The following is a 27,925-nucleotide window of genomic DNA, read 5'->3' as shown; positions in this document are numbered from 1 at the left end:
GTTCCCATCTCAGATGCAAATGAGACCTAGGGCAGTTGTTTCACTTTTGTCACCCTTATCTGGAGGGTTTTAGATGTGTCTCTCACTGCATCTTAATCCGTTTCTGTTTAGGTGGGGGGGGGTGATTCTTTGTGAGTCAGACAGTCTGTGTCCTGTGTCAGGGTTCCCCAAGAACATGGAGCTGACAGGTAACAGCATAGGATTTTAAAAAGGGACTAATGATTTTGGATGTTGCAGTGTTTGGTTGCCCACCTTGAGAAAGCTAAAGAGAGACTGATTATCAGAAAGGTTTGGATAGCACCTCTAAAAATCTGGCTTCTTTTTAATGGTCTTTTGGGTTGGGTGTCACAAAATAGCTCATTAAAACTATTGTCCAATCTCTTTGGACATGTTTACTGGATCTCCTTTTGTGCTGGAGTTAATGTTTCTCAATCTTCCATGTTGTCAACTGACAAGGCTCCCAACCACAACGTATAACCTGCTACACATGCAAATTAAAGCTGCATAGCAACCAGCTATAAATTTAAGGCACATTTTTGAGGTCTAACTTTATAGTTGGTTGGAGCTTTTTATCATGTCATGAGTACTTGCTTTGAATGTGTAGCTGGTGTTAAGATAATTGTGGAATTAACCAGATAAGTGTACAATAACTGTTATGTGTAGAGGGGGCCTTATACTCATGCCTTATCATAATTATTTATTATTAGGCTTTTTTGTTATGTGGCTGCACCTAAAAGCCCTTGTCATGGACCCTTGGCTCCATTATGTTAGACACTGAACAGAGAACAAGATGGTAGTCTGTGTCCCGAAGTGCTGACAGGGTGCGAGACCTCAGAGATATACGAAATGTAATTGCTCCATTTCCAGTCCTTTGCAACTAAGAACCCATGGTTCACAGATATTTTTGAAGGGAAAATGAAGCATCTTTTAAGATTATTAGAGCTGTGTGAAGCTTTGGGTGCTGATGCTGATTTGGAGGAGATTCAGCCTGATTCAGTGACTGAATCTCCAAATCCAAATTGAATCGGGACCAATAAAAAGGTCCAAATTGATTCAAAGCTCTCCAAATCTTCAGAAAAGATTCAGAGAGCTTTGATGATTCAGGCAGTGGGGAGCATGGGGGGCAGCGGTGATCCCCCTTCCTGGCAGCACCTGGTGAGTGGGGGCTTTTTTTTCAAAGAGCCAAGAGCTGGAACGGGTGGGGCAGCCATTGCCAGGGCGGGTGTGGGATGGGCCTGGGTGATTCAGAGATTCATCAGGAGCCAAATCTCTGAATCAGATTTGGCTGAATTGATTCGGGACAGTGATTCATGTCACTGTCCCCCGAATCAGCAGAATCTGAATCTGAAGCAAATACTAGCTTAAACATTATGGCTGAGAATCTCTTTTTCAAGGGTCAGTACCATAGGCCTTCTTCCATACTGTCCTGTCCCTTGTGCAGTTATTCACATCTGTGGGAGCTGAATACAGACACAACCCTCAACACCTCATCCTGCTTCCCAGTAGGAGGAATAACTGCCCAAGGACCAGAGACTACGTGGGAGTGTGGCACTTATTGCGTCTTAGGTACATTTTGTATTTTATAAAACAGGGAGCTTTAAAATAACAATCAGAATGTTCCGTCTGCAGAGGAAAGTGTCCTGACTGGTAATGATGAACCTTCCAGAGCTTAGGTAGCACATTAACATCCTTTTTTAGGGTCTCAGCCCTGCTATCTGCCTGCTGCTGCTTGTGTTTGCACAAGTGTAAACCAGCAGTAATTCCTATGAAGTTACTGGAGAGGTCCATAGTTCAGACACAATAAATTGTCTTGGCAGGTGAACTCCACAATGTGCTAAGTATCACTTCTTTATTAGGTATTTGCAGAGGAGAAATATTTGGCACCAAAGCTTTTAAGCTGCTTGCTTGGAGACGTTCTTTGAGAGGAGAGAACAGCTCATGTACTTGACAGCCTTTCTGGATAAACTGGACACCCTCCACAATTAATACTTTTCACTCCACAGCAAAGACAGTGGCCTGGATTTATACCCTTGTTCATAGATGATGGATGTTGGGTGCTACAGCATTCAGCTGTGGTTGCAGCTAAAGTTTGCTATATTTCTAAGATGTGGACTAGCCAAAGGGTCACCTGGCATTAAACACTACCTCCTGGAAGAAGGGACAGTAGGACTTGGACCATGTGAGAACTCAGATCATTGAAATGATGAATGCGTGTACTAATGTACTATAACCCAATGTAACAGGGTCCTGCCCCCAGGAGTGGCCCCGTGATGCTTCTGGAGCCCCCTCATCCCTTGTTGCTTTTACTTTCTTTGGGCAATCTCCCCTTCCACTTTCCTGCCACGTCTTGATGTAGTTATGCCTTTAGAAAAAGGGAGGCTGCCCCAGGGTGCCACAAGTGAGAGTATACCTGTGAACACAGGTGTCATTGCTCATCACCTTAAGGACTAATTACATGGCTTCCTCAGGTGCACACAGAAGTGACCATAGAAAGCAGTCTATAGCCGTGACCAAATACAAATGCATGGCTGCAGATATCTTAAAAAATGGCCACTTGGCTAAAAATCTGACCCCTCATTGCATGAGGTATCCAGATAAAGAGGTGCAGACAGAAATGTCAATTTTTGCCTGATCTGGCCGCAGAAAGCAGTTTATAACTGTGACCAAACGTAAGTGCATGGATATAAATAGCTTCAAAAATGGCCAGCTGGGTGAAAATCTGACCCTTCATTAGGTAGGTATCACATAAAGATGTTACAAAATGTAGCCTCTTTGGTAACTTGTGTCTGCGGAGCTCCCAGGCTGTTGCTGTTTTCAGAATGAGAGGGGAAAAGGGAGCAGAGGGAGTTCAGTCTGGATGTTTTTTATTCCCCCCTGGAGGGTGAGGCAGGTGTATTGCAGCCCCCCCTTAGATCGGGGTGGGGGTGGGGGAGACTACAATTCACCCACCTCACTCTTCAGAATCAGCTGGGGAGCCCCAAGAACGAGCTCCCTCCACTGCCTTTTTCCTTTCCCATTCTGAAAACAGCAGCACCGGCAGAAAGCCTGGCCATTGGTATGGGAACCTGGATGCAGGTTCCCAGCTGGCAGCCAGATTCCCCTCACCCCTAGAACCAACAGTAAACTTCTGTTTGGTCTGGGTAATGCTGTAACTCAGAACACTTTACAGAATTACAGCTGGAAGTCACACTTCTGTTTGTACTCACTCTCATCTCCTCTTTTAGCCATGCCCAAGGCTTGCACATTACTAATCATTGGGTATTAAACTCCATCATCCAATCCAGTCAATCCCTTATCCATGGGTCTTCAGCCCCAGTGTCAACTCCAGTCAGTGCAGGCCCCTGAACACAGAACAGTTTCTACTATTGCTGGGGCCTCCAGCCCTGGTTCCTTTAACCATGCCAGCCCCTTCTGGGCTCAGGCCTCTGTACCTCAAACAATTTCACTCCTCTTGGGCTTAGGCCTGCATCCTCTGCCCATCCTGGGCTCAGGCCTCGTTATCTCCAGCTGACTCCACCCTTCCCAGGCTACAGGTCTCTGGGCCTGTTCGTTCTCACCCTGCACAGGCTACAGGCCCCTGACCCTGCCTGCTCTCATCTCTGCAGCTGTGGCCCTGCTCCTCAGCCTTGGCCCCATCCCGCAGGACCTGACTCCGCTCCCAGGCCAATTAAGACTTCCACCACTCCTGCAATCTCAATTCCTAAACCAGCAGTGTTTTCCCAGCTCTAAGGTTATCTTACCCCACACAGTTGGAGTGCTTTATCAGAGGTTCCCCTTCTCAGCTCAGGAATTCTTTCTCCCAGGGCTACCTGCCCAGTTTAAGTCCTGGGCTTATATCTTGCAAGCCCAGCCCCTTCTGGGTCATGTGGCTCGCTTGATTGCCCTCTGCCTCACCTGCAGCCTGCTTCTCCTGCGGCCTGCCTTCCCTTAAAGTAGCAGGAGCACCAAGCTCTTTACTACAGGAGGACAGTGTAACTTGTTCTGTTTTGTTGGCGTCTATACAGATTCTTATACTGCCCACATCATTATACTGTCTGAGCTCCTTCCAATAGCGCATTGAGCAATGTGGTTAACATCCATCTTGTGTGATTTATTTTTGTCCCAGTTATAGCATCCAATGGGTTTTTTTGATTACAGTGTTCCATGGTACCTCATTTCCTGAAAAGATATTTTCTAATACCCCCAGGCTTGTAGAATAATGTAGAACTACAAATCATTCTCTTAGAGTATGCTTTCCTAAATTTACCTTCTAACCAGTATAAGTGAAGAGGCTACTTGAGCATGCAGCTGCCTTTTAGATCTTCTTAGTAGTGCTCTGCAGAGGTTGTATGCCCATGTAATTTAAAAACCATGGAACTGTTCAGGAGAAGATGCTGTGTTTTGTAGCAGTTACGTAGGTCTGTAGACTGCCTGGTTATCATGTTGTATTTCAAGCTGTCAGTGAATTAAAAGATTATTTAAAGCATCAGATTGCTTAGAACGATGATTCAAGAGATGGATGTTGTTAGAATGTTTTGTCTTAGAGTGAGGGGAATGTGTTGCTAAGTTGGGGGGGTTTACTCATTTGCTGGGAGAAGGCCAAAGGAATTGCACTCAGGAGTCGAAGCCAAACAGAACTTCTAGTTCAGCCCTGGTGCTGAGTTGCTAAATGCTATACAGTGTCGGAGATAGTCAAAAGTTGTGCGCTATAAAATAAAATTGACCAGTCTTAAATTATCTGCCAAGATTTTTGTTTCTTGTAGCTTCTCCACTGAATCAGCAATTCAGACCATTTCCGTAGCAAAATCCTCTGGCTTGGGGCTGACAATCAGTGGTGGATCTAATAAACCAGATGGTCCCATGGTGTATGTTCAAGAGCTTATGCCGGAGGGTGACTGTTACAGGGTAAGTTAGCAATGCAGAGTTTCATTGATTTGTAAAATATGAATCTCTCCTGAACACTCCAACTGTTGTGAAGAATCCTGCTTTGGGGATGAGGTAATAAGCTTTTGAAGTGGATCTTTTTTGCTATATTAATCTTTATAGATAAAGCTTGATACTATGTCGCTGTTTTCCCTCCTTGTTTAGGATGGGCGGCTCCGTCCAGGTGATCAGCTAGTAGCTATCAATAAAGACTCTTTGGTGGGCAGCACATATGAAGAGGCCAGAAAAATAATTGCAAAAGCCAAATTCAGGTAGGCAAGTGCCAACAGGCCCAAGTGAATAACTCTCTTGTGTCCAAAAAGCATGTCCTATTTACAGTCAATAAGGATTATGCCCTGTGATGCTTCTGAGGTGAGGGAGGAGATGTGCACGTCATTCTATTCTTTTTTTTTGCAAGAAACATCTTTTAAGTTCTCAGTGTCTTCTAACCCCACATCAGGAGGTCTTGAGTGCATGGGACTGTGACAAAACCCTGGGAATGTAGGGTACTCCCAGAAATATATACTGGGTTTGTGTAAGCTTATTGTTCCCCAACTCTGCTGAACAGATATGACCAGGTTATTAATTTGCTCAGAAATCCTGATTTTACCACAGACACTTTGGCAAAGCAACAGAAAAACAAAAGAGTTTATTACAAGGAAGAACAAATTATATAAAAAAGAAAAAATGTTCAAATGCTTTGATTGCAAAGTATGGTAAAACAAAACTGACAGAACCGTTGCCCTATATTTACACTACCACCTAGCCCTCAAAATTGCTCTGAAAATCTCCTAGGGTCCTCCTCCCCTCAGTCACAACTACTTGTCTCAGCCAGAGACCTCCATGTCTTCTCTCTTCACAGGGAGCCATCTCTGTTGCCCATGTGGCGGGCCAGTAGGGGGTGCTGCTGCATTGAGCCATCTGCTTCACTGCGCGCGACGAACTCCTAGGCTCTGAGTGCCTCCCTGGGGGTGCCTCACATCTGGATGCCCCCCTTCCTGAAGCACACCCACAAGCCTGGGTGTAATGCTGCCACCACTCAGGGTCTGAACTGATCTTGGTCCTGTGCCCCCTGGGAAACACAGGGCTAGTAGTCCTTGAGGGTACTTGATCTACTGCAAGACCTTGGGATGCTTCCCTCAGTCTGAAGCACAAATAGTGGTCTTCCTTAGTCAGCCAAACCAAGGGAACCCCAAGGCCTAAGTTAGACCCTCTCCCAATAAATCTCCCAAGCAAGACATGGAGGAGAACTTTACTGGTTGCAAGGAGTAGGTTTGGAATTGGGTACAAGGTAGAGCAATATCAGATAAATCCCTTAGAGCAAACAGTGTCATGGTAGCCTTTGATTATGCATCTGTGTTACTGCAAGCTATATATCTTGCTAGATCTCAAGTAGCTCACTCACAAGTATCATCCAGAGGCAGGTGGAGATTCCCTCTGGAGGCAAGCAGTTCATTAAACTTGAGTTTCAAGAAAGAGAGCAAGTTTCAGATGGGTCTAGCTTCTCTGAGAGTCCTTATTATGGCTGCTGCTCCTCCTTCTGTGGAGCAAACTTAGCATGGAGTTATAGCCATTAGGAACTTTCTGAAAACTTAAGTATGTATATTTTTAAGCACTAACAAAATGTTTTATTTTTAAGACATGAGGGAAACACAGAAGTGGCCTTTATTCCTGGAAGGGGATGGTTACATCCTGGACTCTCGACTCCCAACAGCATCCACTCATCACCTCCAAAAGCAATGGGGAATGGTCTGGGCTCTTGCAGATTGAAGGTCCATGTGAGGTCCCCTGAGGTAGGCCATAGTACAGTGAGACCACAGATGCCAAACCCATGATCTCTGTCTCCAACAAGATTACTTTTATAGATTTTGTGGTAATCTTTCTGGATTAGCTGTTTATAAGGTCTGCAATATGGACTTGTTTGGTCGTTTGGACTCTGGTACTTTATATCTAGAATGTTGTTTCTTTTGGCTCTGGTTCAGGATGCCAACAGATTTATCCCTGACCATCTAAGTCTGTGCTGAAGACAACTGAGATGGGCTTTCAGCCCTGGAGTCCAGAGTTCAGATTTGTTTTCAGAAGTCAAAAGTGAAAAACAAATTTACTCTTGACTAGGGTAATTCTAGGGACACCCTCAAATTCAGCACCAGACCTAGTCCCCAGAAATGAGAGAGAGAGATTTTAAAGGTGACTAGGGGATTTAGCTGCACAATCATTGGGAATCATGTGGCTCAGTCCCTTAGACAGATTTGCAAATATGTTAAAGCCATACATTTCCCTTCCTTTCCTGGATTAATACAGTCCTCCATATGACCCATTTGCAAATGACACAAGGCTTCTTATTATTGAAGTGATATTCTAGCTGTGATGGACCAGGAAATAAACAATAATTCCCTAAACCATGCATTTGGTCCAGTAAAACATATCACCCACAAAAATTCTTGCCTCTGGTACAAGACTTCTTGGAGGTTCCTTCCATAACAAAGAAGCCTTGGGCGTTCTATGCAGCCTCCTGATGAGTCTGAGTTTTGCGTGTGAAAATTTAAGTCATCTGTGTGTATGTTGTTTGCTGGTAGATGCGAAAGGTATGGCTGGACATGGCTAGATATTCTGTCATCCAATACATGCATGCCTGTATAGCCTCATAATCTGGGGTGTGTTGCCAGTGAGGACTCCAGGACATCATCCAATTGCAATGCAAAATACCTACTGCTGTTCACACATTTCACAAGAATGTCTTTAACATTAGCTGCCATATCTGCATGACACAGTGTCATTTGAAAGAGGCACGCAGTTTAACTGCTTTGCCATCTTCATTCCACACAATATAAACACAAGTTCTTTAGCTGCAGGCCGAATGAGTTCTTCCCAGTAGTGTGAGGCTTCCCTGCTTTGGCTATTTGAAGGCTTGCACAATATGAAGCTTCCAGGGCCTTTACATTTACTGTTGCATGACCAAACATTGTTACTTTCTCTTGTTTCAACTCATTAAGTTTGTGCTGAAAAAATTCAGGAGGTTTATCTTTGAAAGCAGCATGTATTGTCTCCAAATGATGCCAGAAATTTACAGGCTTCAAGCTTTCATTAGCCAGCACTGTGTAGCATAACACACATTGTGGCCTTGGTTCATCTTGTTCACCAGTCCATGTGAAGCCTACATTAGTATAGTTTGTTTTGGATTGTCTTACCATTTTTTGGTGTTTCGGTATGTTTTCATTACTGGTACTTCTACTCATACTGGTTCCTGGTAAACAAGGGTCTGCACTCCAAATTTTCTTTGCAGATACATGTTTTTATGTTTGACTTTGAACTTTTCGCTGATCTCACTGTCACTGGTTTGATTATTTATTGTTTATTTTTTCAAATATACTGTTTGCAACCACAAATCCATTTCTGGGGGTTGACTACTATCCTACTTACTGGACTGACAATTGTTACATTTTTTTAAAAAGCACTGGATTCTGGTACAGTCAGTACTTTCCACGTGACAATAATGACCAAGAAATACAATACAGGTAGGCTAGCTGAATTGCGTTCAGTGAAAACCACGTATACACAGCTGAAAAATGCAACCAATTAAAGCTATATATGTAATGTAGTAGGGTGATACCAACTTAAAAAAAACCCACACTTTTCACTTCTGGATTAAACATGAATAAAAATAAAATATCATTATTTTCTTTAGCACTGGCATCATCATCAAAACAGCTTTGATCTCCATCGTCAGCAAAAATAAATCAAGTGCAGGGCCAAGTACAGATATTCTTGATTGTTCCACAACATTTCTGCGGACCACCTGAATGGAGCTCATGGACCAGTGGTGGTCTGTGGGCCATAGTTTGAGACCTCTGCACTAATGGACATGGGTTCAGTGCCCTGACAGAGACCCAAGATGAGGCCTTATCCTCCTGAGCCAGAACTCCTTTTTGGTCCACCTTTATGTTAGCTCATGCTCTCTCCATAGCCCAAGAGGTTTACCTGGTGCTTTTGTTTTTCATGCATGGGATGGTTTAACTTGGTTCCATAGTGGGGGGCTTTGGTGGTCCCTACTGAACTCCAGTTCCTCCTTTTGTTCATTATTTGCTGTGCTCAGCATTGTCTCCTTTTTTTGTCTTCCTTATTTAGAACAGACATGAAACCTCCTTTCCTGTGCCTTCTCCATCACCAGATATCTGCCCACCAGAACTCACTGTATCTGGTAAGAGCCTTGCTTAGTTGCTCTCTGCTGCATTTGTACAGGTGGCAGAGTGTGTTCAGCTCAGTCTGTCAGTCTGAGAGAACAGAATTAAAATTTGAAATATATGTACAACAGTGTTAGAGTTTAACACTGTGGTCATGGAGCCTGGTCCATTAGGGTAATTTATTCAGTAAGCATTATATAAGCCCAGGGCTGCTGGAGTGGTTCAGGGATGTTTTGCCTTTCGACTTTAGGCTATTGGTTCCATTCTGTGATGAAGTGTCTTCACTGTTATCCAAAGACTATGACACAGGGTTTTGCTATCATTTCAGTGGCAGGTGGCCCCATCCTACTTAACAGATGGCAGCCTTGCTGATGGAGTGAATAACACATAGAAACTAAAACAGTACTTCAACAAAATCCCCATTCCTGACAAAGCACTAGGTAGCCCCGAACAGGAACACAGTTCTATTGTCATTGAGCTAAATTAGCTGCCACCAGTTGTCCATGAAGAGGAAGTTAATGTGTGATTGAATAACCGCTACGTCTGTCACACTTGTCTAAGGCATCCATGGTTCACATGTAGGTTAATGTTGTTTTTTTAAGCTGTATTTTCCCCTGTGCTGATGGCCCACAAAAACCTGTATGTTTCCACGTGAATATTTTGCATTAGTCTGAAATGTGAATGCAGTCGTTATACTTCTGGTTGGTGTACCTGAGCTTGAGCCTGGTCACACCAAAACAGAACTGGTAAAATATTCCATAGCTTTACTTGAAAGTCCACCTTGTTTAGCTCTAAAGGGTCTTTATTATTAATTGCATAATGAACATTTGAAGGGCAATATTCAGTCACATGATAAAATGTACCTTCTCCTTTGTGTGTGACCATTTGAAAATGTGGACCTGAAGGTCTAGGTTTTCAGCAGATATTGTGCATGAGTGGAAGATGCAGATGATTCTGAGAAAGATGTAAGGCAGGTTCTCTGGCTTATCTTTAGGCATTTGTGGCTTAAATAATTAATTCCCAGCCAAAATTACTCTTCTCCCAAGGGCATTTTGGGCCCCTTGGCTATCGGGATTTGAGTTATAAGAAAAAAGCAGATGAAAATTAATAACATTGACTGGAACACATCTGATCTGCTGGGCTCTTGGTTTTATTTCCCCATGGAATAAAAGTTTTATCTGTCACTATGAATGCCCTTGCTCATTTGTGCATTTGAATGATAGAGCTAATGTTGTCAGACTGCTCAGACATTTGGAGACAGACATACATATGGAGTAAGATTCCTTGGGCATAATTAGCATGATACTGAATTAGTGCTAATAAATGTCTCTTTTCCTGACATATAAACCATTCTTCAGAAAGATTTACTGCCCTTACTTGATGTGATGACAGGTAAAGTCGCACTGGGGTTAGTTCACACAAGTTTTCACAATGCCTATTGAAGTCAGTGGAAATTGCAGAGGTGTATATTGTCAGTGACCCACTGGGAAACCTTCAGAATGGCACTACATGCCTTCCCTGGATGAGAGGGGTATGTCCACTCCGGGAACACTGCTGTGCTTTTCTTACTAAAAGGTAGTCAGTATGCAGCAAATCCCTAGTGTGGGCAGATTAATGGTTTTCAAACGTGTGAGCATGTCCATGTAGAGCTTCAACACATATTTTAGCTGGCACCTGGCAAAAAATGCACCTTTACCCAAGTGAAGGCAAGGCTCCTGGCAGAGCCTTGCCTACTGTTCACATAGTATCGTACAGAGGTGTGTGCAAAGAGATCCTTTGGCTTAAATAAGAGACAGCTGCAGGGAGGATTTTCTCTCTGAAGGGCCTTTCACTCTGGACTCTGCCTGCTTTCACTGGTAATGCTGTGGATCTGTTTTTATGACCCTCAGGACAAGCTGTGGATTATATCTCAGGGAGGTAATTGGACTGGCAGGGGGTGTGTGAGGGAATGAGGGTCAATGCTGACTGATGTGGGATAATTATTACTTGGAGTGTCTCCAGATAAAATTATTATGATGTAGTGGAACCTAGTGGAAAGGACCTGGGGCTGTGTGTCAGTCAACCTGCATCCTATTCCCAGATCTACCATTCATCTGCTGTATCACCTCAGACAACTCTATTTCTAGGTGTTTTTTCTGACTCTGCCCCTTTGTCTGTATTGTGTACTTAGGCTGTGATCTGTTGGGGACTGGGTGTTTCTCTTACTCTTTTTCTATACAGCACCTAGCACAGCAGGACCATGAGTCCATTTGGGCTGCCAGGCAGTGCCCTAATACTAGGAAAATTCAGTTTGTGAATCAACTAAGGCAGCTCACTATGCATATTGTTTCTATACTGAATATTACAAATGCTGCCAAGGCCCAGAGTTTTAAATAGGCATCACTGTAAGTGGAAATAAATGACTAGTTTTGGAGGAACAAGAGCTTAGTTTGAAATCTGAATGAGTCGTCAGGGCCTGCTGGCTGTTCCTCGGTGCCTGATGGCCTGTATTGCTGCCTGGGATATCTGTGTTTAGAGTTTCTGAGCAAAGCCACAGAGCAAAGCCTTGCTAATCCTGCTTAGCAAGGAGTTGAAGGGGATCTGATCTGCCCTTGAACCTGAAGAGCAGAGTTTTGGGTGACCAATCTGGTGAACCTGTTTATTACCTCAGGCCCTGCTGGCATTAGCAGAACAGATGAATATTAGGATTATGATTATACTTGTGACTGCACCACTGCAGCTTCTGTTTGTGTTCCTTTAAAATCCTACTCTTCTTACGTGCAAGTCATTTTAGAACAACTCATTCATTTATTTTTCTAAAGTGCCCAAGTGATTGTGGAGCATGGTCCCACAGCCTTGTTCTCCTAAAGCATACTTTTGAACATCCCCCTCGTTGATTCCAAATGGCAAGAGTTTTCTTTTAAGTAATTATATCAATAGCTTTGACCCAGGCTTCAGACATTGCAGAGATGAAAGAAATGGGACATTGGATCCTCCCCAAGGCACCATTCCATACCATTGAAGTCCAAAAGAACTTTATCATTGACTTGCATGTGAACAGGATTGGACCTTAGCAACTTCTGCTCTCACTGGATTCAGAGAGCATCCTTAGCAGTGTCTCAGAAGCAGTGGTGGTTTTACCTATACAAGTAATCTAAAGAGCAAGTTTCCTCAGTCCTCTCCTTCCAGAGATAACTGGCAAGGACACAAAAATTCATAATAATATACAGTAGGTGCATCTACACATTCATTAATGCACTGTAGTTACTGTGCATTTACTTTAGTACTTCCTTAATGAAGTACTAACTAAATGAATAGTAACTACATTTGCTGTCCAGTAGCTCCATTGCAAAGTGTTTTTGTGATGGTTACTGCACAGTAGGCTAATAGTACTGTGTAGTAGCTTAATAGCACATTTTTTGACCGGCATGCTACTGGACATTGTTACTAGACTACCGCACAGTAAGCGTTTTGTGTAGACATGCCCAATGGGAAATTCCTACGTGACTTATATGCAATAGTGCAACAAAGAGTGTGTGAACAGGGTGGTAGCCCCAGGTGCTTATTTTAAGCAGATGGAAGAATGGGATGGCAGCCACTAGCTCAGATACTGTCACTGCCATGAAAGATGCAGAAACCGCTTGTTATACCTCTGCTTATGTGCATAGGTCCCACTAAAATTCATCGGCATTTCTGCTCCTGATTCATGTGGGCATTTTTGAAAATCCCTCCTGTAATGAAAAGTAGATCACAGCTGTTGGACCTTTCTCCTGATCCCTTATTCTCTTTGACAAGGGTGCCCTCCCTCTTGTTTCTCTCCTGCCCCCTCCCCCCTGCATTTTAATGCCTGTGCTCTATTTGCAGTGGACTCCTTGGAGGTATAATGTAGCCTGCCCAGCCTTAGACAAAGGGAGCCAATCCTGTGCACAGCATCCAAACAGAAACCTTGCAACCTTGAGCATTAAATTTTGTCTTTAAGGGGAATTGTGAACACATAAGTAAGATCAGACAAAAAACATAAACAGGCATCACATTGAGTCTGTGTCAAAACTCCCAGGCTGGAAGGCCAGTAATGGCCTTTACAAAGTCTTCCTTGTTGGGCCTTACTTCTATAAAACAAAAACATGAGCTGACATAGTTGGGATCCAGGCTGAATTTCATTCAAATCGCTCAGATCCCAGGACCCCTAAAATTTCTTCCCCCAAATTTGTAAGAATCACCTTGCAAGTTCACATCCAGGTACCCTTTAAGGAGCCTAACTACTGATTGCATGCCCACCTTCTGAAAATCTGGTTTCGTATATAGTGCCTTAAGTTGGTCTCTTAGGAGCATGAATTTCCTTTCAAAATCTTGGGCTCCACTGTTGGTCCATCTGTAATTGCAGTGTACGTGGTGCAGTGAAAATGTCCCAACTCCCAGCTTTGCTCTGAGGTTCCTTGCAGATGTATAATTTTCCCCTCAATGCTTGTTCATTAATGATTGCTTTACTGTCTTTTAGCACCTACTTCATCTTCTAGTCAGAGGGCAGCTTCAGGGAACAAACCAAAGGTAGCGCTGGATCCCCATATTCGTCTCAAAGATGGAAAACTTGAACTTGTAAGTGGAACACTTTTCTGTCCAGGTGTTGAGATTTTGTCATTAATAAAATGCTGAGAATGTGAACAGATGAAACATACGCTGCAGGGTGGAGAATTTACAATAAGTATCTTGTCTGTCTTCTCCTAACCAATGGTTTCATTCAGGGGCAAATGAGTGCAGTTTAGCTCTATTTAATATGGTACAGGAGCAAACAAAGCTACCAACAGGGATCAAGTGTTTAATGGATCAGTGAGATGGATCAGTCTTTTTCTACACAATGGAATAATTGGAGGACAATTATAATATGGCTTAATTCAAAACTAGAACATTTCAGCAGTTACTGATTTATCTAGTTTGGTAATTTTCTTTTTTGTCTTAAAGCCACCTTGAGTTATTCAATGGAAAAATACCTTTCTTGTTAATTTTCATTCAATACACCATATATGCAGTGATTTTCATCCTGTGGTCCCTGGGAGACCTCTGGGAGTCTACAGACTATATCTAAGGGATTGGTGAAAAATGACTATGATCAATCAAAAATATATGAATACCTACACTTACAGTTCAAAGGGGTTTGCACCTGCATTCAGTTTTTTTTGAGGGTCCACAAATGAGAAAAGGTTAAAAACCAACTATTCTAGAGTCTTAAATCAGTGCATTAGAATTTCCCTATGTGACCACTGTTTAAGATAAGAAAGAAGCATAGACTGAGCTGAAAATATATTTTGGCCTTTTTTCCCAATTCTGTTTTAAAAACATTATGTTGAGGCGCATGATGACTATGTCTGTTAATGGCATCGGGGTCAGTGTGTCACTTGCTTTTAGGAGGGATTAAAAAGCAAAATCCTGAATACAAATAGTCTGAGAGAATCTGGTGCCTACTTATTTGTATAGAATAAGTTTATAGCACTTGTTCTTAGTGTGGCCTAATCTGCACATACGTCACTAACACTGGATACCGTCTGCTCCAATCTGATTCCCCTTTAGTCTAATCCAGAGCTGAACGAGGATGTAGAGGGCTATTAATAGAAGTGTGAGTCAGAGTTCAAGTAGCGTGAGATGCGGACACAAGGCTTCAAACACTGATTACACTGTTAGGATCACAGAGTTCATTCAGCACAATTAGGTCCAAGTCCCAATTTGATTAATGAGATGGAGGCATAACAGATTTATACCAATCTATATTACTGGGAGTCCTGTAAACATGGCAGCATTACACCACAGCTGTCTTAAGTTCACCCGTGGTGTGAAGTGTGTTTGTCAGCCCTTCAAAATTCTAAATGAGCTAAATGAGGAGACACAGCACAGCTTCATCCCCATGAATGCCATTTACCAGACAGCTGAATTCTCCTGGTTTATTTTAGTTCCTTTTAACTTGCACAGCGAGCTCCGAAGAGCTCCTGTATCCATAGTGAAGTTACTGTTGGTACTGGTATTGAACATCTATATAGAGCTTTGCATTAGAAGAACCCCCAGCTGCTTTCTTATCTCTGAGGCCAATCTGGCAGTGGTGGCCATGATGGCTTAAATGCCAACCTTTACTGGCAGAATTATAGAAATACGCCTCAGTGTGAGTGAGACTCAGCCCCAATGCCAGTAATGAGTTGGAAGTGCATGAAGATCTGAGGGTCCCAACCATATTGTTTTTTGTTAAATCTTCCTTACTCAAATTGCACACACAACCTCTGCCAAGGATGGGAAATAGAACTTGCCAGCTGCTATGTGGTGAAATCTAATTAACTCAAGAGAACTGGTACTTCCTTTTTTCAACTGTTCCATCTGAAACATGCACCCCGTTGTATTTTAGCGCATCGTGATGGAGAATGCATGAATACAGAACCCCCAGTAAGGTTATCTCCCAACTCAAGCTGGTGGATGGATACAGCTGAAGTCACTGAAGTATCTTGTATTGTTTCTGCAGCAGGTGATATGTTTTCCTGTGCAAGAAGAGCCTTTTCTAGGTGTTGAGGCAGAGTTTGCTGTCACCTTGTGGTGGATGAAGCAGTTGCTTTTTTCAGTTTGTGTAATCCTATGAAAATGTGGAAAGCAGCATATGGACAGAAAGTTTTGTGCTAAACCTCCATTATTCTTCTTAATCAGAAATCAGGATTAAATTTTCTCATTGATCTTTGCCTGCTCTGGGTCTGAACAAATTTGTTCTCTGTATTAAGAGTTTTAGCACATTTTGCCTTCACTTTTTAAAATTGGGGGTTTTGAATGATACAATTTTATTCTTCCCCATCTAAGATTGTTCCCCCAACCTCCACTCTCCCAGAAAGCTTGTTTTCCCACTCAGGTTATTGTACAGACTTACTACTTTATTTCCTTGTTAAAGGTTTTGCAGTATCTGGGTCTGAATGTGACTGAGGAGAAGAAGAGGCAATTACGGCAAAGTCTGACCACAGATTCTCAAGGAACACTGGCCTATGGAGGTGAGCAGAGTGCTCCTCTTCATTCTGCAGAACTCATTACCACTCAGAGGCAGACCAGCTAAGAGATGATGGCTAGAATAAAGGGCTGCGCATGGCCAGGCTTTCATTCAGACTCAGTGAATTCAATAAATGGTCACAGGAGGAAAAAGACTTTAAATCAGTACACATGTATGGAGCCAAGAGAGAGAGCATCCAAGCCCAATCTCCTGAACCCTTCAGCCTGCTGGTCTAGTGGTACCCAAAAGAAAAATCGCTGTCTGTGGGCTGATGGCAAATAGCTGTCCCTTAGGTGTTGCTTATATTATTATTCTGTCTCTGCTCTGAAAATCAGCATAGTTCCAAGGCTTTCTGTGATGACAATGCTAGTCTTTCAGAAACCTTGACCAATGCTTTCTATCAAATGAGAGTAGAGAGCTCTGAACCATGGCTAGCAAAATGATCCTGTGTTTAACATACTATTGCTACAGGTTGAGCTACGAGTGCTTTACCTGTGCTGGAAGTGGCTGCATTCAAAGCAAAGTTACTGGGTGGTGAGGGGATGAAATTTGTTTGCATTTCAGCACAGGGGTTTTAAGTGGTCTCTAAGAAAGGACTGTGGTGGAAGCCCTGTTTCTTCTACTAATACCACAGTTCATACCAACTGGGACTCATATTAGCAATCTGGCAGAGAGGCTAAAGACTGTGAATGGGTTATGGAGAGTGAGGGACTGTCTGCACTATGGTGGCAGAGAACTCAGTCATGTTGCCAATTAAGTAGATCTCACCTACCTACTCCTGCTTCACATACATCAGCCCCAGATCTGAGGTGGTGCGGCACTTCCCAGCACCACCCCGAGCATGTCAGAATGGTCAAAGGGGTCAATTCTGTTTGGGTTTTTGAAAACTGAAAAATCTTAAAGGTTATTGATAGCCAACAATTTTTATTTCCTTTTTTCCTTGTCAAAGAACTAAAAAAATGCAAGGTTTTATTAAAATGAAGTCTTACCTACATTTTCTATGAAAAATACTTGGCTTGTTTTAACCAGCTGTGCTCAGTAGACAGTGGATTTGCCTGTTTTCTGCAACAATCATTCACTAGTATGTAGCTAGGGCTTTCTCTTTTCATCCTATTGCTGTTGTGGTTTTCTTTCGTAGATCTTCTCCAAGCACTCAGGGATCTGCTGCAGGACGAGCTAGAGGAGGCTGGCCTAGATTCCAGTTCTGTGCTCTTCACTCACCATGAAGTGGCCAATTTACTGGATACATCTGCTTTTCACTCTCTGGTCAGCCTTAGCCAAATACTTCTTCTCAGTTGTCTTTTAAGTCTACTGAAGTGGTTTTCAAACTTTCTAAAGTCATGGAACCCTTTCATTTTACTTATTCTACTACAGAATCCATACCCTGATCTTAAGGACTGACATGGCATTAGGCAACCTGAGCCAGCCCAGCAATGGAGGCACACGACCTCCCAGCCCACTCCACCATTACTCCCAGTCTCTTGCAGAACCCTTGATGACTAGGGTTCCATATAATACAGTTTGAAACCAGTGGTCTGCTGCATATTGTCTTGGTTCCAAAGCTTACCTCAGGTCAAAAACTTCATGGGTCTTTCTGAAAGTTTGTGTGTTGACTAGACCAGCAATTCCCAAACTATGGGTTCATATGGGGTCAGGGCTCCAACAAATAAGATTGCAGCCCCACAGAAATTAATTTATAGCAGTTATCTTTGGACCAGGAGTGGTCTGTAAGCCCAGAAGTGGGGTCACTGCATGAAAGTATTGAGAATTGCTGGACAAGACATTGTAGAAATAAATAGCACTGGTGAGACCCTTCTGAAAAATCAAAGAGGGCAAAGACAAAAGAGCTATCTTTCACTTATCCTTTAGGTTTTTTGAAAGCAGAAGCTAGACTTTCATCCTTTAATCACTAAGATTACAGGAAATTCCATAAAGGACCTCCAACCTCATATGCTTAATAAATAAAAATATATAAAGTGCCTGGAAGGAAGCGGCTGGTGTAATTTGTCTAGTGTGTCAGTAGAAAAATTTATCACAGCAAAAACTATTTTATTGATTTCATTGCCTCAGGGGCCAACTTATGTCATTTTGATAATGATAAGGAAGGAAAGTTAGATGTGGTAAATCTCTTCCAACTACTGCCAAGTTTAAAACAATGTGAGAATTCACCATGGTTCAGTTGTTTCACTTATCACGTGGCTGAATATCTGTGGAATACAAAGCCACAGTTGGATTATAAAATGTGATGTTTGGTTTGTTTTCTGACAACACAAACCATCTGTGAAAATTATTTTGAATAACATTATTCCTTGCATGTAAAAAAATAGACATACTTGCATTGTAACCAGACTCAGGGTAAAGGGTAAGAAATCACTCACCATGTGTGCACCTATGCATTTTAGACTTTTGACTCTGTCAACTCTAATGACAACGAGGAACTGGAACACTTGCAACTGGAAATGACAGATCTACGGCAAGAAGTGCAAAGGCTGAAGGTGAGGTTTGTTTTTTGAGCAAGTTGTCTTGTCCTGTTCCTTCTGCCAGAATTCATATTAGTAATACAGAAGGGTAGTATAACTGCTAGGAAAGTGCTCATGCATATTATATCCTTTCATTCCTAAGCATTTGCTGTAGAAAATATCCACTTTGGATTCTATTCAATACAAATTATTACAGAGGAGACACTCACAGTGTACTCTCTCCTGTAAAAACTTATTTTTTGTTTGTTACTTGTTGTTGCTGCTTTGTCCTTTCCTTGTTGTTTCTGCTATTGTTAAAACAAAAGTTGCTTGTGCTGAAAGGGTGAAATCAGTTGTTTTTTTTTAAGAAAAACCATGGAGGCAGGTATGTATGTTAAAAAAAATACAAAGCACCAAAAACAAATCATTGAAATCCTGTTCACAACCTCAGTAAAAATTCCAGAGATCTAACCCATAGGCTAGGTACAAACAGTCAAAAACCCAAGCAGCCTTTGCAGGTTAGTTTAACCTGCACTGATTAAATTGAAACAGAATTGCAGTCGCATGTCCACAATAGCTCAGGCCAAAATTTGGGACGTGCTAGAGCATAGATCTCTGTCTGTGTGTTTACTTCCTCTTCCTGCTGCCCTTGAGGTCTCTGGGATTTGCAGTCCAGAATTATAGCAGTAGGACTCTGCAGGGTTACTCATCACTTCCTCTTCCTGCTTCCAGGTGCTTTTGGGATTTGTAGTCCACAGTTGCAGCCAGCAGTAAGTTTGAATGGGAGAAGGGGTGTTTAACCCCGCTCCCTGGCCCCAGACCCTAGCTGGAGTTTGCCTTGGGGGGACAGTCCCCCCCTGTAGACTGGGCTGCATCCCCAGATGGGCTTGCCCCTCTCTCCCACCCCCCTGTCAGCCAGCCCTTAGTGCTCCAGCTAGGGAACAGCGGAGTGGGAACATCTGTGCTGTTTGGAGCAGACAGCCCAGCCCAAGGCTGGAAAGCATACTGGGATGATGGGGAACTGTGATTTTAACTTGAACCAGGAAGGGGGTCTAGGACAGAAATTTTGTAAACCGGTTTGACCCGAATCAGTTAACTCTTGTACTATATTTAATAAGGTTTATCTTAAACCAGTTTCAGTCATTTTGAAACTGGTTTATTTGCACTCAACTTCTGTCCTGTTACAGGTTTAAACCAGTTTCTGATCACTTAAACCAGTTTATGTGTAACTTCTGTCCCTAGCCCTGTTGACAACCTCACTGTTACATTCATAATTGTGAAAAGATAAATTTTTCAAATGCACTGTGGCCAGCAAAAATGCAGCAGCCATCTACACACCTGCCTTAAAATATTGCTTAAAATCTGTATATCTATGTATATATTGATATCTCTCTCTCTCTATATATATATAAGGGCTTAGTCTGTCTGTGTGTCTGTCCATAACGCTTGTGGGAGGTGTGCCTCCCGGCAGGGCATGGCTCTAGATAGTGCTGCACGCAGGGCAAATTGCCCATCGAGAATGATGGTGGGGACGGAGTGCTGCCATGACGGCAGGGACAGAGGGGATGGAGTGATGGGGAAGGGAGGGTGGACCGGGGCTGGATACAGAGTGTGGGACAGAGGATGATGGTGGGGATCAAGTGCCACCATGACGGTGGCGACAGAGTGGGGGTGGGGGGATGAAGCCAGCACTGCTGCCCTCACCCTTCCTCCCCAGCCCTGGTCCTTGGAGGTGGCAGTGGCAGCGCAGGATTGTGGCAGAGAGGGACAGCGGGGACAGGGTGGGATGGCAGAGCATGATGACTGAAGGGATGGAGGTGGCAGTAGCTGCAGCATGGGGTGGTGGCAGTGCAGCGCTGGCCTCACCCCCTCCTCTGTCCCCACCATCATGTGCAATTTGCTAGTTCTTAAAATATTGCTTGTGCAGAGGAAATTCAGGTCCATAGTATTCCATAGTATTCCTTAGTGAATGTGCTGTTAAATATGACACCTAATCAAATGAAAATCTGCCTTTCAGTCTCTCCTGAAGGAGGTGGAGAACAGCAAGAAGTCAATGGAGGAAGAACTTCAGAGACTGAACCAGGTTAGTGAAAAGATTACTGATGCTTTGTCTTATTGGTGGTGTGTTGTGTTTCCCTCAATGCTACCTCACTGTTGGTTAAGATAAGGGAAAGGTTTGGGGCTCTTACCTCGCAGTTTCCACACACCGAAGCGTGCAGCTGAAACTAAGTCACCATCTGTACTTGTTATAAATTATTGGTAGTGCTGCAGTACCAAGATGTTCTAACCAGGAATGAGGACCTGATTGTACTGGCTGTTATGTGCCCACATAATGAAAGGATGAAGTCTACTATAAGCAGCTTAAATTTAAATAAAGGAGCAATAACAGTCTTGTGTCTCATGGAGAAGCATGTCCATTTCCAATGAATACAGGCCCTCAAGCTGGCAGTGAAGCCATTATTTTAGCTACAGTGCAACTCTAGTTCCATACATCTCTAGGTTCTAGCCCTGTGTTGCAGTGACACAGTTTCAAGGAAAAAGATAGCCAGAATATAGCACTATTGAAAAAACAATAGTAGCTTACTCTGAGAGCAGCTGAGGGAAAGCTGGTTGGCTGGCCCTGCAGTGATGGCTGGCCCTGACACGGAAGCTGTAATGAGTGCTCCTCATTGCTTCTAGAAGGCTCTGGGTTTTCTCGCTGAGAATCGGACCCTGCACAGCAAGCTACAGATGGCTGAGGTGGTGCAGCGACAGGCTCGCAGTGCAGAGCAGGACTACGAGGAAGTGATTCACCTGCTGGAGACAGAAATCACTGAGCTGAAAGCTAAGCTGGCAGGGAAGAAAGCAAAGCATGTCTCTGAAGCAGAGGTGAGGTGTCTCTGTATCTGGGAGGGCTGGCTTGGGGGTCAGGGGGCTAGTGGAAAGGGCCATTTCTTTAAAAAAAATGGATTTATTTTATGGATGGGTTATAATTTGTAACACTGAAGCTACCAGAATTGTAGGGCTCGTGTTCATACTTAGTATGGCTTCCAGTAACCAGCTCACAAGAAAAGGCTTCCTTCACAAAGATGTGCACTTATGGCTAGCTCTGACATGGCAGAAACTAGCATATTGTGATACCAGGTGACTCCAGCTCATTTTCTTGCTTTATTTACCCCAGTTTCCCTGTTTGGGCCTTCACCTCATAGCCAGTAATTCTGAGGTTGGGCTCACTTTGGAAGCAGGTTCCACTTTGACAGTTTCCCAGTGGGGAAGTCATTCCTGGGTGTGCCATCTCAAGCATGCCTCATGGGGCAGAACTGCATCAGCAGGAGAGAAGTACATGGAAGACAGGTCTCAGACCCAGGCCAGCTGAAGGCAAATTATGGCGGTGGCTAATGGCCATGGGATGTGCACTCACCAGCAGCCTTGTTCTTCTAGCACATTAGCATAACTATCCCTGGGCCCCAGTTATAAGAGGATGTGAGACTCACCCCCTGAGAGTCTTTACCATGGCAGGGGCAGCCCTGTGTTGCTTGACTATAAGAGCTGGGCAGCGCAGCCCTGTACCCAGTAGTGCATCTGGAGAATAGCGTGCAGGGAGCGAGCAGCAGTAGCAGGTGCCCTCCCTGTGCAGGCAGCCTGGGCAGGTAAAACTTCCTCTTCCCCACTACCTACATTAGTTGGTGCATCCCTTGCCATAAGTGCTGAATGAGCTCACTATGCCTTTGCTGTAACATAATTTAATATTTTTCTTTTCTTCTTCTCTGCCCCTTAAAAATACTCACTTAATCCAGTGCACTTTATTGGAGGTAAAAAAATGAAGCTCTTTTGTTTCCTTAGTGGGATATTTTTAGATTTCCAAGTGTAGGTGTTGTGGGAGAAGATAGTTTGTTTGTGCCCTTAGCAGCCTTTTCATGTAGCCCTGAAAAGTGCTGGTAGGATGGTAGTCTCACAGCAGCTTTCGAGTCCTGGCTGAGGGAAGCTAATTACTCTGGTCCTGACATTTGCTTCTATTCCCAAGACACTCTGACATTGTGTTGGTGCTTTCAAGGGCCTCAGGTCTGCTTTCACAATCACCCTTCTCTTCCTTCTGTTTGCAAATTCCTGCCTCATTATTTTTATTCCAGGGAGACATTCTGGAGCTGAAAAAAAGATTGTCCCTGGCTGACGGTCAGTTACGGAAATCTGAAGTCACACGGAAGCGCCTGGAAATCTGCAACAGAAAGTTGTTCTTGTTTGTGCAGGTGAAGTGTTGAAATGTGGCAATTATCTATGAAACCCTTAGCATGAAATACATGTTATACTTAGAACATACTAAGCATACTCAAAATGCAAACATCCATATGTTAAAACTCATTAACTCATGCTAAGTCCCCTCTGAGCATCTCAAAGTTGCATCACTTCAGAAGTGGGTTAACTCTGGGCTTTGCTACATGGCTTATGTTAGGGTAACTTCAGTCTGCTCCACAAAGATAAAATGAGCTATTTGCAGTCTTCAAGGATCCCGGGATGCACCTCTCTCAGCTGCCCCAGCCTCCCCACATCTACTGCTATAGACCAAAACAATCCTTCCTCTATGTGGAAGTGTACGCTGACCAAATAAAATCAATGTGATTCTGCTCTGGAAAGTGGTCATGACCCCAGGAACCCACTTAGTAGGTTCATTAACTCTGAGTATCATGAAGCTTTACTCTTAGTGAGTCCATTGCATCCACACCACAAGGAGTGCTGGAATGTCATGTCATGGAGGAGCTGGGTTACTGGATCTATTTGCCATTCTTCCCCATGGAGGTGAACAGAATTGGTAGTAAATATGACTGCAATTGCATCAGTCTACTGTGTCCTAAAAACTGCAGCTCCATTGGTGATTATCAATATGTAGTTCATCTGTTTGGACTGATGCAGGAATTTTGCCTATTTGGTGTTAGGTATTCCTTTTGAACTTACTTGCTCTAGGCCTGACTCCTTGAAGGAAGAAAGGAACTGTACCTTGTGAGGAAACAAAAAAGTAAAATGGAGACCAGATTTTACCTCAACAAATTTGGAGAAGGAAGAAGTTAGAGATCTCTAGAGTACTGTACTATGTACTGGCTTAAATAGGGATTGATACTAGATACTGAAGTATATAGGTACTGATAGGACTCTTTCTTGGAAGCAAACAGCACTGAACTTTGGGTGACTACTCAGTAGACCAAAATGTCTTTCTCATACATATACCTAAGCAGTGCTTGGAAACTCTCCATCTATGCATGTTAATGGCTCTATCCATTCAAGAACAGGAGTAAAGCATAGGAGAATAATGGTAATAGTACACATGGTTGTGTCACATGAGATGCTTTACTACTCAGAAGCACAGTTTACTGCTCAGTAAGCGTGCATGTCTACATGTGCAAACACTTACTGAGCAGTAAATTTAGCTAATCTTGAGCAAATCTGTTACCTGCAAATGCAAGTAGCAAATGTACTTGTGATTAGTTACTGCACAGTAGCGCTTGTGTAGACACTTGACCAGGAACAAATCTGTTCCTGGTCAGCCAGCCAGTAGGGGGAGGGACTTTGCTTAATGCCCCTAGAAGCTGCCTGCTGCTGGGGTGGGCCCTGCCACTGGAGCCCAGGCAGGGACTATATACCCCTGCACTGGCAGTGGGAAGCTTCAAGCCCTCGCTCTGTTATCGTAATCAAGATCCTGATCTCCCAGCCCCCACCTTGCCATCTCAACTGAGGAGAAGGGGGCTTGGAGATTCTTATCTCCAAGTGCCAGCTCCGCAGTCGTGGGGCTGGCACTGGAAGAGTCTTCTCTCCCAGCATTAGCTCTGCAGCCGCAGGGCCAGCACTTAGAGCTAAGGATCTCCCAGCACTTGCCCCGCGACTGAGGAGCTGGTGCTGGGAGCTCCCTGCTGGCGGGGGCTGTGGAGCCTGTTCTCTACCTAGTTCCATGATCACGTAGCTGGGTGGGGAACAGACTTTCCAGCTCCCATCCCGCAATCATGGAGCAAGGGGCTAGGAACTATCCCAGTCAGGAGCAGGTCCCAGTCCCATGCCCTGATTGGGTGATTGATGCGAAAGAGCTGCAGGGATGGGGCAGGTCCTAGCTCCCTGCCCCGTCCACTGGTGGGGCAGCTAGTAGCAAGTTAGCTTGCTGCTAACTGCCCCGTTGGTGCATCAGGTCAGGGAGATGGGACCTGCCCCTCCCCTGCAGCTCTTTCCAAGTCCCGTGCTCCAATCAGGAAGCTGGGGCAAGGAGTTCCCTGCTGCCAGGGCAAGGGGACATTTTTCCTGCCCCAGCAGCAGGCAGCCCCCCAGGAGCAGGGTGCAATGTAAACTGCTCCCATATCTAATGCACGTGTAGATGTACCCACATTGAAAGGTACTCTGACAAACTCTTCTTTTGAAGTTTTTAAAATTTTGCTTCTAATATATTTTAGTATCTATATTAATATGCATATTTTAAACATGACTATAGATTTGCATAGACTGATTTTTGCTTGTGTTACAAAGGGCCTTGAGTTATTAGATTCAAGGGCAGTGAATAAACAGAAGCTGATTACTGTCATACTAAATCTGATCTCTAGCAACCATCCTAGTGTTCATTCTCTGGAAAGTTTCAGTTCTATAAGTCTGTGATACTATTTTCCTTCTTTTTACCTTCACAGAATGTACACAAGGTTCTGAGCAAATCCAGCCATTTACCAGATGAGAAAAGGTTGGGGAAGGCTTCTGGGAACTGTAACTGTATACCTGAAATGTCCTTGTTTAGACTGTTCTCTGCCTGATGTGTTATAGGGGGCAACTGCTGTTGTTGCTCCTTATCTGCATTTGCTAAAGTCTCCAGTTTGTTTGTAAATGTAATAGATAAAAAAAAAAATCTTGTGATGAAGGACATATAGACACAATCTCCGTGCCATGTTGGGGAGCTTTGCTATGGAGCAGGCTCTTCCTGTTCTAGCCTACACGCACTCAGTCTGGAACTGAAGCTACATTAGAGCAGGGGCTGGCAACCTACTACTGCCTATGGGCCGGATCCAGCCCACGGAACCAGGTGATCCAGCCCACAGACCGGGCCTTGGCAGTATGCTTCCCTGGGGAAAAGTGCTGGCTGCAGGCACTCTTCCTTTGCTGCCATGACCAAATGCCCTAGACTCGAATTGGGTTGATCTGGTCTGCAGCCTTTAAAGGTTGCTGACTGCTGCTTTAGGGTAGTGCTGGGTGGGTGCCAATAAACATGGGCAACACAGAGAGCTAAGAGCAGTGCTGGACATGTACTAAGGCAGATACTCTGCGTATCATGCTCCATGTCAGAAGTGGGCATGGAGCAGGAGTAAGTAGGCAAGGCATGTTTTCTGGTGGCAGTCTGGGGAGTAGCATGAAGGTGGATTAGATATGCCTCAAAACACTAGATTGGGGCTCAAGGAGATTTGGCTTTAATTCCTGTGGTTTTTAGTGACCTTAAGCATATCAGTTAGGCCCAGATTTTTATTATAGGGTCACAGGCAACTGGTAGGGAGGGCATGGGGAGGGGGCACATGCCCCCCCTGAGATTGGCCCCTGACTTGGCACCGCTTAGGATGGGGCAGTTTTTTTGCTGCATGGGCTGGCTGTGTGTTGGAGAGGCTAAGCTGTGGCGCAGAAGTATAGGAGTAGATATGGGACTTTTGACCTGCCCCCGGGCCCACCCACAAATTTTGTGCCCCCCCAGACTCAGGAGGCACCAGTCACCCCTGTATAGGGTCATAAATAGTCTCATTTTCAGAGGTCCTGACAAGGTTAAGTCAGAAATGCAGAGTTGAAATCTGCCTAACTTGCCTAACTTTTGCTGGTATTTGGTTTTAAGCGAGTCTCTACTTCTGACAACTGTTACTGAAATCCGGAGTTGTTCTTGCTTGCCCAAATTCAAGTGAATGGGCTGTAAACCTCTGTAAAAGGTTATAAGGATACTGTCCAAACCTGTCATCCAAACCCACAAACTGGATCAACCTCTTCTCTTCTATCTGTTGGACAAATCCATTAATTCTGTGTGTCTATGTCCCAAACAAGTGTCAGAGCTCTGATTTTTTTAACTGATCAAAAGAAAAGGTATCTAAATGCAAATCAGCAACCCTATAAGAAGAAGCAAGTGCATAAATGTGATTGTGGGGGAAGCAGATTTCAAATTCAAGCTTCCAAAGGGTTGATTTTCCAAATAACAATAAAAAATGCTTGAAAAATTTGGAAAATGCAAATGCATTGACAACATCTTGGAAGAATTTCCTATCTGATTAAAGCACAACTGTGCTAAAAGAGCTAATGCTTAATCCTAATCCTAGTTCTAAAAAAAACAAAACTCCTGTGACTTTGAGAGAGGAAGATGAAATGCACATGTATAAACTTTGTAATTAACTGATGTTTTCCCTCATGAGTTATTGGTCAGAGTCTCCAATGAGTTGCTCATGTTATCATGGAAAGACTAACTCATCATCTTTTATTTTTAAGAGACAACAGTGAGACTTTGGAGGATAAAACAGAAGTAGTGTCGGACACATCTCTTCCATCTTCAGATCTGATTGACTTATTGATATTGGAAGCTAAAGAGTTATTGGAGCCCATCATATCAAACACAAAGGAAGGTAGGCTCTGTAAAAACCTCTCGGTAACCAGTCAGCTGTCCAGGGGTATTTTCAAAAGAAGAGTTTGAAGTTAAGCAACTCCAGAGCATGTTCATTTTGGTGAAATTTACAGTGTCTCCCACCCCTACATACTTGCATGTTCCACCAATTTAGAATTTAGCAGGGGTCTCACTTGAGCATGAATGTGTATCTTACACTCCATCCCCAAGATGAGTTATCTTTGATCCGGTTTATGGAGTCAGAGCATACAAGAGCTTGAGGCAGTCAGATTAGTGTGACTTGTCCCCAGGGAGTGGAAGAAAGGAGTTTAGCAAGAAAAGCAACAAACAGAAGGTAGAAGATGTCTTTCATATATCAATTCTATCAACTTAGACCCTTGTGGTATCTATACACATGCTCCAGTGTGTTCTGATTCCAATATGTTGGAGTGGATTTGATTAATCGAGTCTGCTGGAGTGTCCTAATTAGAACTGTCCACCATGCTGTGGTGTCACATGTATTCATTGACCATGTGTTTCAAAACAGCAGCAGGGGGACGTTAATTAAAGCTCATCAAATGCAATTTTGAAACATGAGACTGAATATATGAGATGCTGCGGTATTTTAATTAGAGTGGCTCCTGAGAACTGTCCTAATTAAAACATGCCCCCCCAACCAAAGCATGTGTATAGGCATCTTTGGAAATAGACTTCATAGACATTAGGGCTGGAAGGGACCTCAGAAGATCATTGAGTCCAGCCCCCTGCCCAAAGGGCAGGAAGTCAGCTGGGGTCATAGGATCCCAGCAAGATAAGCATCCAATTTGCTCTTGAA

At 43.7% G+C, this 27,925-nt stretch overlaps 1 protein-coding gene across 3 annotated transcripts in view; it reads left to right on the top strand.

The window, feature by feature from the left end:
• Nucleotides 1-27,925, top strand: part of LOC109313350 (syntaxin-binding protein 4-like) — a 100,547-nt gene that overhangs the window by 64,203 nt on the left and 8,419 nt on the right. For 2 of the 3 annotated variants that reach the window (XM_019539825.1, XM_019539823.1), the window contains 13 exons: nucleotides 4,743-4,884; nucleotides 5,068-5,174; nucleotides 6,542-6,695; nucleotides 9,028-9,100; nucleotides 13,561-13,658; nucleotides 15,976-16,072; nucleotides 17,207-17,334; nucleotides 18,471-18,563; nucleotides 20,545-20,610; nucleotides 21,207-21,395; nucleotides 22,637-22,753; nucleotides 25,163-25,212; nucleotides 26,979-27,112. In XM_019539825.1, the coding sequence (XP_019395370.1) occupies nucleotides 4,743-4,884; nucleotides 5,068-5,174; nucleotides 6,542-6,695; nucleotides 9,028-9,100; nucleotides 13,561-13,658; nucleotides 15,976-16,072; nucleotides 17,207-17,334; nucleotides 18,471-18,563; nucleotides 20,545-20,610; nucleotides 21,207-21,395; nucleotides 22,637-22,753; nucleotides 25,163-25,212; nucleotides 26,979-27,112 (1,448 nt within the window). The remainder of the gene's footprint in view (nucleotides 1-4,742; nucleotides 4,885-5,067; nucleotides 5,175-6,541; nucleotides 6,696-9,027; nucleotides 9,101-13,560; nucleotides 13,659-15,975; nucleotides 16,073-17,206; nucleotides 17,335-18,470; nucleotides 18,564-20,544; nucleotides 20,611-21,206; nucleotides 21,396-22,636; nucleotides 22,754-25,162; nucleotides 25,213-26,978; nucleotides 27,113-27,925) is intronic. The other variant, XM_019539824.1, reaches the window with a different exon arrangement.

The sequence above is a fragment of the Crocodylus porosus genome, unplaced genomic scaffold (genome assembly GCF_001723895.1).
Source record: "Crocodylus porosus isolate Cpor-Errol unplaced genomic scaffold, CroPor_comp1, whole genome shotgun sequence".
Taxonomy (NCBI): Eukaryota; Metazoa; Chordata; order Crocodylia; family Crocodylidae; genus Crocodylus; species Crocodylus porosus.
This window is presented reverse-complemented; position numbering and strand designations above follow the sequence as displayed.